General features: G+C 39.3%; 1 protein-coding gene across 6 annotated transcripts in view; it reads left to right on the plus strand.

The window, feature by feature from the left end:
• The first annotated feature begins 6,072 nt into the window (after positions 1–6,072).
• fhod3a (formin homology 2 domain containing 3a) overlaps positions 6,073–18,234 on the plus strand; it is a 76,663-nt gene continuing 64,501 nt past the window's right edge. For 5 of the 6 annotated variants that reach the window (XM_088010121.1, XM_088010122.1, XM_088010116.1 and 2 more), the window contains exons 1-2: positions 6,073–7,622; positions 16,415–16,524. In XM_088010121.1, the coding sequence (XP_087866247.1) occupies positions 7,458–7,622; positions 16,415–16,524 (275 nt within the window). In that variant the 5' untranslated portion in view covers positions 6,073–7,457. Of the gene's footprint in view, positions 7,623–16,317; positions 16,525–18,234 lie in introns of those variants that run through there. The other variant, XM_088010120.1, reaches the window with a different exon arrangement.

Consider the following 18,234-nt stretch of genomic DNA (forward strand, 5'->3'; position numbering starts at 1 on the left):
CATTTCAAGCAGCAAATTAAGATATGAGCTACGAACATTTATATTGTTGCCATTCTCTTCAGAGTGAGACTACAGGTTGGGTTGCCCATGATGGAGATAAGTTTGTTCTATAAAACAATGAGATTTATCAGGACAGTTAAAAGTATCGTAACACTACATGAGAAAGTGGCTCATATATTTCAACAACTCAACATTACGGCTCTTAATTTCCTCGTTATCTCGCTGAGGCGGGTGCTCATTCAGTAAAGCGGTTAGCAAAGGAACATGTGCGAAGCTCCAGGTGTTTTTTATTATCGAGCGTGAAGGTGGAGCCGGACTGAAGCTGAAAGTTCATTCAGTACCTTAGACCTTAGATAGGCGAGGTCAACATGCTGATATGGAAACGGTGAATGACGCACCACATTATTGTCCTTGTAAATTTTCCCTTTTAAGAGATATTTTTAGCAAGAAGGTGGCGATTACGACTGACTTCAAATGGTGTCAGTGAGCTTTAACAAGGGCTGGATGTAAACCATCTGCAGTCCCGGTTTTATACTAAGTGCTTTAGCTTGACCCTGCTGGAAATACGACTGTTGGCTGATTTTTTTTTTTCCAATGTCATGATGACAAAGATGTATGGCGCTCTTTCAATTTTGCTAATTGCTCCGGTAATCCATTAACTTGATCGGAACAAATTTTACCAACACAGTTTCTGTAAAATCCCAACACGACAACATTACCTTGAGGTTTTGGGGTTTGAAATTTAGCATTTTGACTATTTTGATTGTGCAGTTTGACATTTCAACAATAAATTTGCTCAATGGAAATACACCAGTTTCGAAAAAACTATTTGGATAGAAAGTTTTGCCACTAGGATTGGTGCGGTTTTCTTTAGCCACATCAATACTGGTTTATTTCGCAAAACTGTCATGGCATCACTTTTATTTGTGACACATGATCAACAACTGGATGAAAAACAACAGGAAGTGGTTGGACTTTTATGGTGCGGCATTGTTTTTTTAATGACTTATTGTGTGAACAAACTTATTCTTTAATTTTGTTTCTTATGTAATGGAAACAATGCAATTGCAAAATTGTCTTTTCTTTTGAACATTACTGGAATATGGAATATTGCGCAAATTTCTAGTGGAAATGCAACCATTGCATTTCTGTTTGTTCCTTATTGTATTTTCTGCCGTATCTCCTCTCCAAAGCAACACCTGCTGCAGACCATAACATCGTGAATGATGCATCCTCTATTAACTGTGGTGTTTTTCTTTTCTTTTATTCTCTGGTGAACTCTCTGTAGGAAATGCTTCAGTGTCCGGAGGGCTGAAGACGGGTGGTCTCTGATCAGACCACAACACTGACCAATCTCATGACAGATCCCCCCCAGAGGAATGTGCATGACTCATGCACTTTAGGCCACTCATATGACACAGTGCACTGCCCGTTCTTTTCAGTGTCATATATAAAAAAAAAAGGAATCAAACAAACTTTTAGTGCTCACTGTCGACATTCTCACTACTTGTCCTCAACGATAAGACTTGAATTATTCATAAACTATAGCAGATTTATAGGTTTAAGGTAATCTTTTAATTTCGTCAACATGTTTATTCCCAAACCGTGTCACAGTTATTTCTTGAAGACCTCTGGAAATTGCGTCAACCTGTGAAAAAGAGACATATTTTATACATTTATACATCCTTTGAGCTAAACCTGCTTCTTTACGAACAGTGCCCTCTGCCACCGTACATTTTGTTTTGTAGGTTTAACTTCCGTTCAGATCTTCTAGAAATCTCACATTAGAGATCATTTTTGTCCTCTATTGCATTTTGTTAAGGCAAGAAACGCTTTTCCCAACAGGACAGCACCTAATCTTCTCCTGTGTCATTTCAGGAGATTAGAGGAAACAGCGGAAGGGAACTTTGACCATTCCTCTTTACACAATCTCCTAAGGTCATCATCAAGGGTCTTCAATGCTATCTTCTACTCTGATAACAACCTTTTCTTTCGAAGGATGGTAGTCCTGGGGACATATGAGATAGTGGTTGATTTTGTGTCCAATATTTAATTTATCTTATGATTCTGATCATTTTCCTGTTAAAGGTCCAGCTACAGACCCACAGCTTTACATTTCCTAAGGCACCAAGTTTCTGTTGCTGAAAAGAAACTCGGTGTTTCTCTTAAGTTCAGTTAAAGCCTTAATAGGGGGCAACAAACTCCACATGGTAGAACAGAAAAAGCTTTTTTTCCCCACTAACATGCATCCCAGTTACTGGTTGGCACGTAATTAGCTTCTAATGGTTGTTATGGAGACCAGGTGATCCTGAGGTGCCAACCGCGGCTGTTGTTTTCTAACACCTGGATTTGGAGATTTAGCTGTTGAAAAGGTTTTTCACTGTGGGTCTGTGCTTCTGCGACAAAGGTTGATTTGTCTGTTTTTCTAAAAACAGAATAAAGCTTTTAGCACATCTTTAAACGTGATAACAAACGGTAAAGGCTCTGATCGTGTATCTCGCTCGGCTCCACAGATAGCAGATAACGGCAGAAGACAGCAAAATGAATTTATGACATTTTTATAGCCCCCACCACGTGGCATCATAACAGGATAAACCAAAGGTTGCGGCCAAAAAAAACAACAGGAGCAGCTTGAAAGTAAAGAAAACACGAGGCGCAGAATGTTTTTTTTAAAGGGATATATTTTTGACTTCATTTACATTTTTAGTTGGAGCTTATGCTCTGCCTGGTTGTTTGTTTTAATTAGGAAGCGTTTTGTGTACTGACTAAATAGCATGTTGTATTTGGTGCTGCCCTTACAAGAAGTTCAGTCCTTCATTGAAACGTATATATGTTTTAAATGAACCATAATCAAACACATTAATAAATGAGGCTCTTAGAAGAGACTTTGTCCTTCTAAGGACTTTGTCCATCCAGACTGATGGATCACAGTGTTTTCTGTCATATTGGATCAGGCTGAGACTTGTTGCTGTTTTAGATCCTTCATCCTACTTCATGTTGTCAGGCAGGTGCTATTTAAGTGATTAATTGATCCTACAGGTCAGTTGAACTCATCTGCCTAGAAGAACGTGGTTAATCACATTTGATTTACATTTAATAGGGAGTCAAAATCAGGTCTTAGTGCTGTCAACCATCCTTGTGTATGTGCCACTCATGCTAGTTAGCATGGCCACCAATGACGGCGGATAAACATCTTTAATGGTTCAGTAAGTTGTTTCTCTGCTGTTAGCACATTTAGCAGCGTGTACATAAGGTTGATTGACAGCGCTAAGACACTCCTCCTGGCTCTGATTGGATGTTTTTTAATCGTTTTTTGAGAATTGCTATCGTAGCTCAAGGAGGAGGTGGAAAATATTTATTTTATTATCTGTCTAGGATTGTTTATTCAAGCTATATGCTGCAGTTTTAATATAATCATGATTTAAAAACTGCTTTCTTGTATTTTCACAGGTCGTCTTTGTCGTATATTTAAAAAAAACATATTTGATGATCTGAAACATTTCCATGTGAAGGGGAAAAAAAAAAGCCAAAACAGATTAAATGCAACTGTCTTTTTTTTTTTTTTGAACTTTCAGAGTGTTCATGGAAACATGAACGATAAAAACCCAAAGATCAGGATCCGTCTAATCAGCTCTTATACAACAGAAGAGCAACACGCCTCAGAAATATTTACATCCCGTGATTTAAAGTGCAAGTCATTCATTGCTGTTAAATTGGTATCTTAGCCTTTTATTGTAAAGACGTATCTCTTCTGTCTGAGTTAATATTTAACGCAAATGGCTTTAAAGCGCGTGTAAATGCTGGCTCATGGTGACACATCCCAGTTGTGTAAGGCAGGCTTTTAGTATTTCTAATTCAAGCCTTTTAAATGTTAGCCTTTCCACTTTTCGTTATTAGTTTTGAACGTTAAAATGTAATGCTTGGCTGAAGTGAGTACCTCCCCCCGTTTTGTGTGGATATACCGGAGGTCTGAAACGCAGCAAAACACGTCCAAAACGTTACAGGCTGCATAAATAAACAGCTGGTGAGCTATTATGTACCATCGCTGTCTGTTTTATTTGCTTTTCCTGTCCCCCATGTTGGGAGATCTGTTTTTCAGGACCATGTTTTAGGCTATCACACCGTGACAGATTCAAAACAACAGCGTGCTCTATTTACATTTACATGCTTCTCCTCAGAGGACGGTCTTATGAAGGAGACATGAGACAATATGGAAGAAAATCATCTTTAAAAAAAGTATTTGTACCCTACACAAACCTCAGTGTGTTTTATTGTGATTTTATGACTGTGTTAATTCAATTCAGTTGAAAAATGCTTTATTGATCCCAAAAGGATAATATAATGTTGTTTTAACTCAGTTGTTTGAAGAGTTATTGTTGATAGTGACTATGGAGTTAAATTTGTTTCAAAATTATTCAATCAAATTTTTTTTTTTTTTTTTTTGCAAATACAAAAGTTTTGATTACAATTCTATATATTTTGTTTGTTTGATAATTGTGAAACAAATTTAACAACATAGGTAACGACTGTGGTGCAGTCAGGAAAGATCTCCCGTAGGGATCTGTATCGCAACGAATTTGAAGACGCCTCTGACTGAAGAATCATGAAATCAAGAAAACCTTAAAGTTGTCCATTAAATAATATGGAAAGAAAAATATATTTTTTAAAAATTGCAGTTGGAAAGAATTCACAGCACTTCACTTTTTACCACGTTATGCTACACTTGATTGTGTTGAATTATTTTCTTCCCTTGAAATTACACGCACAATGCTCCTGTTTCGCAAATTCATCAAAAATAAAATAAATTTAATTTAGTATTCACAGCCTCTGCTGGTTTCCACTGGTTATCATTGAGATGTTTCGTCAGATTAAATGGAGTCTGGCTGTGGTAAGTTCAGTTGATTGTCTTCGCGCCTGTCTCTGTAAAACACCCAGAATGAAACCAGAGGAATCGTCTGGCTCATCTCCAAGCCACAAACCTGTGATGATGAAATGTTCTAAAAACAAGTTATAAAAACTCTGCATCCCTCAGCTAAACTTTAACCTTGTCGCTTCGTTAAAGTGTACAGTATTTAGATTTTGTCACAATCCCCCGACCAGAAGGTCAATGGGTTTGAAAGTTTAACTCTTGAAGAAATTAGCAACTGTAAATGAGTGACAAAAAGACTCTGTAGGAAAAATGCAAATGTAATCATCTTTTGAGATACTAGAGAAAAAAGAATAAGATTGGATTTTGGGCGCTCTGATCGAATCCCTCGAATTCTGCTGTCAAGATACCGACATTTAATTTTGAAAGAAATTTCAAAACAGAGGAAACAAAAATCAGAGAAAAACCTGACGCAGCTACGCCTGTCTGACCAGGAAGAAACGCCACAAGCCACGTGTCCAAAGGTTGAAAGAGGAGCTGCCAAATATTTGCATCTGCAAATAAACAAATTTGCAGATGCTCAGCAAAATCTGCCGAAACTGGACTTTGTCACTTACTCACCGGTGTAAAACAGGAATAGAACAGGATTCTCTGATAAGTGAGTTATTTACGCCAAGCATTCGCCTGGAAACTGTTGAGTTGGTACAGCAAACGCAAAAAAAAAAAAAAAAATATATATATATATACATATATATATATATTAAATTTAACTTTCTGCCCTGAAAAATCATCTGGCATTCCTGGAAATTTGGGGCAAAAAATATAGATTAAAAACATGCCGCTGTGAGAAGCATTAACTCTGTTACAGGTGAAAATTCTGTGAAATATTTCTTGGGTTTGAAAAATATATTCTAACGACCCTATTTATTCAATCTTCATAATGTTTTCCTATGATTGCAGCTGTATTCAGATTGGTGATGAAATCCAATCACAGCTCGGTGTTAGAATAATTCCCATCTGTGTCGGAAAGCCTCCTAAATGAAACTTCAGTGGATATGTTAGAAAACTTTTGACTTTTATAAGTCTTAGTTTAAGCTTTCCAACCAACTCACTTAATTTAGCTCCGGTTAAAACAGAGAGTTTCTGCCCCCTTGTGGTATGAAGGAGATATTTTTCCAATTCTTCTTTTTAATTACTCAGGAAGTTGACGCTAGATTCAGCTGCCAGACCAGACGGCCAGCATCTTCAGTATTAATTATGACTAGTTAAAAAAATAATATTATTGTGCTTTGTATTTAACCTGTAACCCTACTCAGTTTCTACTGAGGTTTGTAAAAGCTGGATGTGACTCTGTTTTCTTTATATATATATAATTTTTAGGCTTTAATGTTCAGCGGCTTATCGTTTTAAGGTGTTGATAAATTTGAATCCTGCGTAATCAAAATAGCTTCATTAACCAGCAGATGGCAGCATTGCGATACTGATATTCACACTTTTTTTTTTCAAAGATAGAATCAACTATTTTCACCGATTTTTCATAGGCATTATTGATTTTTTTTTATTTTGAGTTTATCATTTCAAAATTATATTTTTAAACTAATTCAAAGTTACTTAAAATCGATCTGATATTTTATTATCTTTAAAATTGAATACAAATTTTAGTAAAGAGGAATTTGGTCATTCAAAAACAGCAGAGTGATATACTTATCCATTAGTTCGCAGCAAAAAAAAAAAAAAAAAAATCTATCAAGCAAAAAAACACAGTTTGTATAACTTTTTGTTGGTCCAAGTATAGAAAATACCAATAAAGTTCAACGGAGTTTGCTGCACTGCCACAGTGACTAAAGAGACTGCAGCTGCAAGGTGTGGCCACAAGATGTCGCCAGAGATCAATTTTCCACAGGAATAACGTTCAAAACAAAGTTCTGGTGTTAATAACATAAATAAATGAATAAATTACAGCCAAAATAAATCAGTATAGATTACTAAATTTCGAACCCTAAATGTTATCCCGAAACCCCTCATTATTATTATTATTATTATTATTATTGTTTATTTTTATTTTTTTACAATTATTATTCTGTTTAAAATGTTTTACTGTTGTTATTTGAGATCGGATTAGTGCTCAGATGATTTTCATGGAGGAAGCCACTGGAAAGCAGGAGAGAGTGAGGGAGGAGGAGGAAGAGGAGGGCAGAGGGGAAAATAGACACAGCTCACTCAGAGAGGGGTGGGGTGGATTTAGGCTCAGACAGACAGCAGACCGGCTGTCCCAGCCAGGCTGCGCTGATCCTTCACTCTCCGCTTTGCTCCCTCCTCTTCATCACCGGCCACCTGCCTCTCCGAGAATAACTCCCGACAGCTCAGGACCGAGCGAGCCTCGCCGCAGACGGGGAAAGAGCGACGTAGTTGTCCCGATTGCATCTCTCCGGCACTTCGCTCCGGGCGCTCTTGGCGACGGGGATAACCGGCTGAGGAGCGCTCCGGCTTCTCCCACCACCTCCCATCCCCAAAACCCCCTCGACTGCCCTCCTACCCTCTACCCTGCCCCGTCCGTCCCCTCAGAAGAAGCCACTTGCATGGATGCAGCATGGCCACGTTCGTCTGCAGGGTTCAGTTTTTAGATGACACCGATCCGTTCAACAGCACTAACTTTCCAGAGCCGACCAGACCCCCGGTGTACACCTTCAGGGAGGACATCCCCCTCATCAATCAGCTAGCGGGCGTCCACCGGCTCCTCAAAGCTCCACACAAGGTAGGATAATCCCTTTGGTAAACAGCGCTGGAATCACATTCCCTTATGGAAACAAACAAACAAAAAACAAAGCAAACCATGGAAAGTTGGTGAGTTGATCTGACAGAAATCTGTGGTAGAATATGAGTTTGTTTATGTTTTTAACGTTTGGATGTGTTTGGGGAAAATTAGAGCAGAACCACATGGAATTTTTGGACTTCTGTTTTTCTCCCCTCCAAGGCTCCTGCAAATAAACTCCAGCAACCAGCATTCAGAGGCTATTTTCAGAACACAAGTGACTCCAAACTGTGGAATGAAACAAGGTTGCCACAAAGCCTTCAGCAGCTTCGAAACACTGCCTTCACTTATAAGAGATTAAATATCCAGGGGCGGTCGCAGGAAGGTTATAAAAAGAGCCGGGGTCACTAATAATCTGGGTTGGCAGATTAAAAACAAAAGCCGGAATTAAATTTCACAATTTTTATGCAGTTTTTCCCCAATGAAATACACTTTATTTTTTTTTTAGGGCTCACTAGTTCTACCGTAGTAAAAAAAAAAGAGGTGTTTCCTTTTGACCCTGCTGTTTTAGGGGTTTCTCAGTCTCAGAATGAACCCCGTCAAGTTGAAACCTCCTCCAGCCGAATGAACCCGATTGCTGCATATCTGTGCTCTGCTCGTCACTCTAACAGGTGGCTGCAAACGCAACAGGGCGACTAGATATACCCTGAGCTGCCCCACTCCTCTCTGCCCCCAAGTGACGGTCCCACTGCTCAGGCGCCCAGCAACCCCAATCAGTCGGAGGAGCGTGTCGGAGCAGGAAAGATGCAGCTTTAGGGCCGTTTTGATGGGGGGAAAAAAGATGAAGTTGAAACAAAACGGTGCATTCCTCACTGACAAGGCCGACTGGAACACATGATCACGCCAGGCAGTGGCTGGTATGACATTCTCGAGGGATGACAGAATCGAGTAAAAATAACATGGTTTCCACTTGATATTGGTCTGAACACACATTTCTTAAGAGTTATTATTAGAGATGAGCCGATTTCTGATTTTCTTTGAGGTCTGACTGGCCGTTTCTGTTCTGACTGATGTTTTAAAATAACATCAGAACTCAGAGATTCTGCTGCAAAGTTGGTTTCTATTTCTTTATCAAAGCATGTGTTCCTAAACTTTATACTCATATGTTATTAAGCTAAAAAAAAAGTTTATTAAAGTGTATGCTCTGAGTTAAAGTATTTTTAGAAATAAAAACAGTGGAAGTTCTTAGTTCTTGATGAACAAGAGGAAAAATATCCCTTTTTAGAAAACACTTGACCTGCCGATCTCTGATTTGGGTTGCATGATATTAGAAGACGTTTTTGGATATGTGTGGGATATAGCCACAAATATCACTGGAAAATCGAATTATCCTGCACAGTATGTAAAATAAAACATAACAACCTACCCAATATTACATTTTGGCTGCTCTTTGTGATTATGATACTGCAGAGAGTGTATTGGAATGACAATTGTTCGATATATTTCCCAACACCAAGTCAAGTTTGCGGATGATGTACACAGCAGTTAGAACACATTGAAGGTAACGTCGCCTCGCAGACCGCTAGCAATTTCCTGCAATTGATTTTTTACTCCCACGTAAATAGTCGATCTTCATGTGCATGAATAGCCGGTCACAACTGGTGTTCCTTGAGCTTAACCCTGTAGAATACCTTGTAGGAAAATTAGAGTAGAGATTAGGGGTGTGTCAATAAATGGACCAGCCCATAAATCGGATCTGATTTCCTTTACCCTTTCATGCATGAATTATGTTCCTTTGTGTCAGGATTTTTTTTTTCCAATTTTTTTATTTTATTTTCTTAAGGCATAAAACAAGGTAGGAAAAAGCATTTAGTAAAAAAAAGTTTATTTTATTTTATTTGTTTTAGGTGATCAGTTGTAATTTTCTTCAAATACAAAGTTGTTATTTGAGAAATACCTCAGTAATATTGTTCTTCAGGGGTTATCTGATGTCACAATATATATTTTTACCTGCAAGAGTCGTCTACAGTAGAAGTGGGGACCGGGTCAGTTCCATGCTTTTTTGTCTGTCGGCCATATTGGATTTAACAAAAATTATTTCTTGGATTTGCAGCTTATGGCCAGAAGTTGATACCGTATTTTATGATGCATTAGTGTCCACTTAAATGGTCTGTGTGCATTTATAACACAAAAATCCACAAGAAGCACAAGAAAATTACTTTTAGATAGCTGTCCACTGTAGTGACCATACATGAAAGGGTTAATTTTGGGACTTCTGTGAGTGGCCGATACTTAAACGTGAAGCCGATCTTTTCTACCTCCTTAAGGTCTAAAAATTAGTCACTGTACTCTGAGAGAGGATTGGCTGATAGACCCACCCAATGGGTCATGCCTTCATGTTCACATTTGGCAACTCTGTGATTTTCTTTCTATATTTAGCAACATTTCAGCAGCAGCAAAAAAAAAAAGAAAAAAAAAAAAGGCTGGATTAGTGTCTAACCTCGCAGATATAACAATCTAACAAAAAGTCACATAAACACACTGCTAAACCTTGAAGAAAGCCTTCAAGTAAATACTTTCAATAGTACAATGTAATCCCAATTGGTCAATCTTGTCTCTTGTGCATAAGCTGTAGCAGCCGTTTCTAAGCTAGCTGCTAATGCTGACCAACAAGTGGGGAACTCTGGTGGTGCATTCTCTGGCATCTCATTGAAAGCTCATTGTACCGTACGATTGCATGATGGAGAATTTCATTGGTTTTAACATCGTAACTCTTTAGTACCTTGGTATCGGTAACCGGCCGATGCCCAGAACTCACCCAGGCGAGCCGTCAAAAGTGATGCAGACCTTATTATACGCCCACTTACTTATTTTCACATAAGCAGACAGTAAAGTTTAAATTGAAAATCAACGGGAGACTCGGGGAGTTTGAAGTTCTGCCGCATGACCCCGTCGGCGAGCCAGCACTCGACAGCAGAATGGCTTTTTCCAAAACCAGTGGATCTTGTGCTGCCCGATCCTTAAAAGCCACAAAACAAATGAAAAATAGCCCACAGCACAGAAAAGCTTATGATTACAACTTATGCAAGGACAGATGGTGCAGTCTGTGTTTGTGTTTGCAATTTTATTCCCATCACGGAGGAAGACCGTGTGCTATGGCAACTGGATATTGTGCTTAGATTATAGGGATGGGATGGAATCGCTGCGCTTTTCCCCGTCGCTTAGTCGGGATCCGAACTTTGGTGCTTTTTAAGGATTTACTCTGGAGATAACATGGGAAAATCTGAAAAATGACACTTTTTTTTAAGCGATTTGTTTCGCTTATTGGGTTATTTCTCAGTCTTATAAAGTGGCCTTTTCCTCTCACTGTACCTAAACTTCCTGAACTTTTCTCCCTGTGTTATTATGCTGTGATGGGAGAATTCTGCGCTCGACTGGCTCGGCTGCATGTAAAGTATAGGTCACTTGTCCCAGAATTCCTGTGGCCGTGGCCTGGATCCTTGTGACACTTTGTTCTCCTCACTTTGGGCGCTGTGGTTTTCCTGACCTCTTCCTCTACGTCCTCTTCCACCTCTCTGACCAAACACAAGTATAAACACGCAGCCCGGGTTGCTAGGGCTAAATCGGAAAGCCTTGGATGTGTTGCTTGGTCCAAACTGCTCTTTCCCTTCTGTCAGAAGAGTTCGGATAAATCATCATCAAAGAGAAACACATCAGTGGACGGGTTTCGGTCCGCTGCAGCGGTACTTTTTTCATATCTTGTACCATGACAACAGCAAACTTTAGTGAATTTCATTGGGATCAAGGTAGAGTTTACGCATTGTTTTGGCCACAACAGCTCAAACTGTCATGTCTCACGGTGGGGATGGGTTCGCGCGTACACCTGAACGTAACATTTTCATTTTTAAAGTCGACCCTCAAAAATGATTTTCCTGTTGCAGATTGTTCTTCGATTACACACAGGTTGAAGCTCTCCACTAATGAGGTGACTTCTGAAGATTTTTATTAAGAATCCAAATGTAGCTCAAGGCCCTCCCCAAAATGCCACTCCCCTCATTTGATCAAAATAAATGGGCATTAAAGCTAAAAATTGTGGGAGGAAAAAAAAAAAGACATTCACTGTAAACAAATTGAAAATTGTGCGTTCTTGTCTTCCAAGAATGCACAATTGTTACATTATTGTTTTTGTTACATTGATACCTGCATCACCCGAGACAAGTGTTTATCGGAAGAGACTGGCTTTGGCTGACGGTGTATTGGGAAGTTGAGCAGGGCGTTTCATTTATGCGTTTGTCCGCCAAACAGTTTCCCAGTAAAATGCGCTGAAGTCTGTAGACGTACTGCCACACAACGCGCCCCAGGGGCATGAATACTTTTGCAGGGTGCTGCATACTTTTACAATAAGGAACTCCCTTCCCCTACAAAAAAACCCCAAAACAAAACAGTAAATCCTGCACTTCAGAGCTCGACTTTTATTGAATTAGCGAGTAGCTCTTGTTAAAGCAGCCCTGAGAGACTTAATGGCCACATGGAAAAGCCCTGCCCCCCTACGCTCTTTATAGAACAGAATCTCCTGCGTCTCTAAAAGTCGCCGGCTAAATTACGTAAGGGCATCTATAACTGTCGACTCACAGCGATCATCGGCAGGCTGGGTGTTATTTTAACATGGAAGTAATTACATCCAGCCCCTCTCGCCCTCCTGTCTTTTTTTTTCTTCTTCTTCTCTTTGCTTCACTCCTTCTGGGAGAATTTGATTAAATGGGTGTAAAGCAGATCGGTCACTATGTTCCTCTGGCCCCCGTTTTGTAGAGCCGACTCTCTTCCGTCTGCAAACAGCGAGACGTGTTTTTGTTACATTAGTACCTGCATCACCTGAGACAGGTGTTCATAGGAAGAGACTGGCTTTGGGTGCGTTGGGAACTGAGCAGTGTGTTTGTGATGTTTTCTTGATCTTGTTATTTGACAGATTATGTGACATAGAAGAGATGAGGGGTCGTGGGTGCTGCGGTGGATGATGTAAGAGTTTTGAATCCATCAGAAAATGATGGAATTACAAGATTATTATCATTAATGCATCAAAGCATAATGTCTCCGCCATATTTGATTTGCAGACCACAGATTCCAGTAGAGATGCTTCTTTCAATAGGTCAAAAATCATAATCAATCAAGTAAAATTTGATTTGATTATTATCTGCGCTTGACATTTTCTATATCACTTTTTTAGTCCACCTCCCCCCATTCATTAGGGCTTTAAAACTAAGAACTCCCACTATTGCATTTTCTTTTTTACCGTGTTTACATAACCTGCAAGTAATTGCCTTTTTGGATAAAGAATAAAAAAGAAAAAGGAAAAAAAATTGAGAAAAAACAAACAATTGAAAGGGTCAAAATTGGAATAATCAAACCTTTTAAAGAAAAAAAAAGAGATCGGTTATAAAAAAAAAAACCTGACCGGTGAATTTCTGAAGAGGTGAAAATTAAGGTGATGTTGAAGAACGACTGTGGAATGGGATTAAAAATGCTTTTGTCTAATTCCCACTGCAGCAAAAAAAAAAAAAAAAACAAAAAAAAAAAAAAACTAGGGCAGTGGGACAGGACATGAAACCCCCCACTTGTTGTTTCCACTCCTTTTGTCCCAGTCCTGGTCAGATTTACCAGTTCTCACACACACAGACAGTGTGAACAACAATGGTTTCACGTTTGGGATTAACTGTACGTGGATTCACCTTACCGCACTGTGCTGTTTCTGATTTTAGACATAAAATCCCAGATTTCTCTTTCATGAAGCTCCGCAAACCAGGATCATTTTGGCCATAGAATAAAATTCTGACACTTTCTGTAAACAACCCGTAAATATTATTTTTGTTGAAATGTGCACAGAAAACAATTTATAAACTGCTTCACTTTTTTTTCCATTAACATTGACCTAATGTTGTCGTGAAGGCCAACCTCCACCCCCCACAACCCTCTAAAAACATGTTTTTATCTGAACATGATGCTAAGCTAGCTTTAGCATTCTGTGTCCCTGTTTTTATGCTAACTTTTCTTTCGTAAAAATGTTCTTTTGCAATTCTATGCTTCTTTTGTGTTTTGCTACCTACCACTGTGTTCTTTGTTTGAGAAAATACACAAATCACAGGTGTTTAATTGGCCGAAACATCTCTGCAGTTGGACTTGTGTGTATTAGCGGTGCGTTTTGCTAAGTGGATTAGCTGGTTGACACAGATGGATTAATGTTGTTCCGAGGGAAAGAGATGGAAACTGGAGCAGGATTGGTGTCGCTATGCCTGATTATTGTGTAAGATTAGGGGTACTTCTTCTCAGATTGACTTAAGAGCGATAAAAGAAAGACCTGAGAAAATATGCTAATGTTGTATCTCAATCTGTAGCAAAAAAAAAAAAAAACCTGTTTTTATTGGTACTCTGTAGAAATTTACAATTTAATCATTTCCAAGACAAATACGAATCATTTAGTTCCTTGTAGAGCCACCAAAGAAGGCGTGTTGCTTGAAACAGAAACTTTCAAAGGAAGTGTGCGGTGAAGAGGACCGTGATTCCACGGTGGGTGGTGTGTTACGTTTCTAGTTAACTCTGAGGTTGGAACTTGGATGTGGGGATTACATCAAACCCAATTATGCTCCAGTCCCAAACTGGAGAACCAGTGGGATTCTCTATTAGATATGCTTAGCGACCAGGCCGGCTGCTTCTGGCGGTGCAGGTTAATAATATATTCTCTGCATTATATTTGTCAATGTTGTGGAACAAGTTCAGTAAAGGAGATTGTATGGAACTGAGTTGGTGGAAGATTAAATTGTACAACAAAAGAAAAAAAAATCTTTGGTGTTGGCTTTTGAGGTTAGAGTTTGTGACTTTAGTCTTCTTAATGTGGGAACATTTCCATTAAATTGAAAATCTAACAAAATGGTCAAAATGGTGAACGTAGTTCAACCAATCTATCAGCACCAATGAATAATGACAATTTGTTCTCCTTTTCATTTTCTACTGTATGAAACAACAACAGCAAAGTCCTGTCGCAGTAGTGTTTGAAAAATATCTGTAAATGCAATGGTGTTGTTGCAAAATGTACAAGTTCTAACTATTAACTGGAGAGCCAGTAAAAAAAAGCACCTTTTTGTTCTATGAAAAAGGTTTTCGATCTGGACATGTCAAAATCAAACAACAACATGCTAACGTTGGTCTATGTCCTGGTTGTGCCCCCATTTGACTTGAGGTCCTTGTGGACTCACCCACCCTCTACGCCCCGAGTGCACGCTTGCCTCAGAACAGAGTAAATATAGCCAGGGTTATATTTATGCTGCGAGTCCGTCCGACAGCCCTGTCCCGTTTCTGCGTGAAAGGGAGGGACGGACAGACGGGGAGCAGGAGCAGGTTTTGCCCTGGTCACAAAGGCCACTCGAATGGTCGGCTGTGGAGGTGGGTGTGTGTGTGTGGGTTTATTGGCGGCACACCTAAGCTTGTGATATTCCCAACGATACCACCAACCTGCTAAATACCGATGGATGACTCCTCTGATCTCCAAGTCAGGTTTATTTGTATCGCACATTTCAGTGACAGACAACCCGGTTCAATGTGCCTTACAATGTAAAAAAAAAAAAAAAAGTCATAAAGTCATCAATTATGAAACAAGCAACAAACATTACATTTTATCAAACGTCAACATCAGAATCATCAAGCAAAGGCACATCAAGTTGATCAAAGGCAACTCTAGACAGTGTTTCAGCTGTTTTCTAGATTTTTGTTCTGGACTTGTGGTGCGTAGAAGCTGGATGCTGCTTCCTCATGTTTGGTTCTGGTTCTGGGGTTAGCAGAACCAGAACCAGACGTCTGGAAGGTTTTGATACGAACGGCTTTTAACCAGGAACTACGGCGACACTCCCAGGCTCTCCGCTGCAACAATGACGTAAGCTGCTTTTTGTGAGTCGTCTCCGATAGTTGTTTGCACCTGCTCCCAACTTGTGACTGCGCTCATAAGAGATCCTCACTGGTGGGGTGCAGATATGTGGCCGTGCACCTGGTTCCAAACCCAGCAGGGTTTCCCGTTGCGCACCAAAACACAGTCAATCTTTTGCAGTTTTTTTTTTTTTTTTTTTTTGCCGATTGAACAGCGTCTGGGTGCGAGATCAGAGTTTTTATTATATACATATATATATATTTTTTTTATTTTTTTTTTTTCAGAATGTGCTAACTCGTATACATGTGAGGAAGGTTTTGGGTGAAACCCCTTGCGCCCCGTTCACAGATAAAAATGCTGAATCTTCACGCCTAATACGAATTTAAACAAAATTCAAGTGTCACATTTCCCGCAGCTGGTATTTACATGCTCTAAAAGCTGCCCCTTCGCTCTGTGTTCCACTCTGGTTTTGGTTTCACGTCCCTGCAGCTTTTATTACGAGTTAATTCCCTCAGCAGCTCCGCCGTAATGCCAAAAGCAGATCCCCCACCGCCGCAAGCGGCCGCCGCTCCTCCACCGACAACTTGTACACGGCGTTTGTTGGAACCAATAAAGCGGCTTTATTTCAGAGGCTCGCATTGTTTCTTCTCATTCAAGGGATGTGAAACATAAATAGACGTAAGTAAGTGACCGCTTGAAAAGTGGGTCCAGTCGTCTGCGTCAGTCACCACATGGGCTTTACAAGCCTTTTCCGGCGGGCGAAAGCGAGGTTTGAGTTGAGTTTAAATGGGCGCCACGAGATGCTTTTGATTGTTTTTGGTTCGATTTCTGTCTTTCGTCAGGTGTTTTTCATGACGGCTGTTTCTTTCTCGTGTCCTTGCAGCTCGATGATTGTACGCTTCAGCTGTCCCACAATGGGACCTACCTGGACCTGGAGTCCTCGCTGGCCGAGCAACGGGACGAGCTGGAGGGGTTTCAGGCGGACGACGCAGGGTAAGGCCTCATCGCCGCACCGCAACGGGTCAAAGCCTCTTCTGCCCCTCACAAAACATGTCCTCCGAGTTCCTTCTTTTCTCACATAACGAGCAGAATCGCAAGCTGCTGGATGTGGATTTTTTTTTTTTTTTTTTTTTTTTGGAAGCACAAGTTCATGGAAAGTATGAAGCACTCTGTAAAGCAGGTCAGATGTGCCCTCCTTTCCAGAGCAATAACTCTTCTCTGTTTTTTTTGCTTTTCTTTTTCTTCTTTTAATAAATGACATACTGGTCTTTAGTGTAGTAAAAGAAAAAAAAATCAAAACTGGAAGGTATAAAGGACAGGTTGTGCTGACACTAAATTGTAGCAAAAAAAAAAAAAAAAAAACGTGGTCACGTATATCGCTGTAGTTTTCCAGTTTGTGCTTCTGTTTAGAGCCAGGAGAAACCTCTCCCTGGAGGCTTCAGGATTTGCTATAAAACCTGAAACTATGAGAACATTCGTTGCCATTTGCAAGGGTATTAATACCCACTGAGATTTTCCACACTTTGTCACTTGCAACCACAAATCCAATGTAATTTATTAGGATTTTATACTCCAGACTAAGAGTCAGCAACCTTTTACAATCCGAGGAGTCATCTTTTTTTTTCCTTTTCTCGTAATCAAACGGAAACAACCCCAAAAAGTTAATATTTTGATTGGCTTTTGTTTTTTTGTTTGCTTTTTTTTCTTTCTTTTTTTATACAACTGCAACAGGAAACTTGTTTTTATGTTTCAATCCAAGAACAATTTCACTCCTATTTTTAGGTTTAACATATAGAAAAACATCAAACCTTTACAAAAAGAAAATAAATAAATATGTTTAACATATTTACAAAAAATACTGCAAAAATGTGTTAATTTATCTTTCTACTAATGTTGTTTTTCTATTGTGTTTATCTTTTGTTTTATTTAAGCCACATTTTTGTTAAATTAGTCAGTGACTCTGGTTAGTGGATGAGTATCAGGTGAATGCACGGCCTTGGGATTAATAAAGTTTTCTCAATTTGAATATCATAGCAACAAAGAGTGAGATTTATTAGAGGAACTTCTGCACAGACATTGCCTGAAGTCATTTTGTCATATATTTTTAAAAAAAAGTTAAGTTCTTTATAATTTTTGGTCAAAGCCATTAAGAGTCAAGAGTATCGCAGCGCTGGCCTTCTCCCATCTGTTGCCGTGCACTGATGGTCAGCTGGCTCAAAGACAACTTGCTTCACTTTCTTTTTTTCTTACAAGAAAGAGAAATCAAGCTGTTGGAAATCTTCCAGTTGTGATCTAAGCATCGCAATCTGTCAGCGTTAGACTCGGTTTCACTCAATGTTTTCATCTTCATTAGAAACGATGACTATTACAGATACATCTGCCTTCCAAAGACACGTGACTAGGAAACATTTTCAGAGTTTTGTTATTGTCACAACCCCGTTTTCAAGACCAGCCAAACAAATCATGTCATTTTAGCATAGTTAATCTTAATAGTTTGTGTTTTTTTTTCTCTCTCTCTATAATTGGAAATAGTTTGGTGAGGTTAGGAAGATATTCAGTGACATAAAAATAAAAAACATTGAGCACACTGTAGGAAAAAACAAAAACAAAGTGATTTTGTCTTGCTTTCCAGTGTATTTCAGTACGTTTAAATTAAGACATTAAACTGACAATTTACTTTTCAGCAAGACCTTGGACCTTGTT

Source organism: Poecilia mexicana, unplaced genomic scaffold (genome assembly GCF_051168715.1).
Source record: "Poecilia mexicana isolate PSO_F unplaced genomic scaffold, ASM5116871v1 scaffold_11, whole genome shotgun sequence".
In the NCBI taxonomy this organism is placed as follows: Eukaryota; Metazoa; Chordata; class Actinopteri; order Cyprinodontiformes; family Poeciliidae; genus Poecilia; species Poecilia mexicana.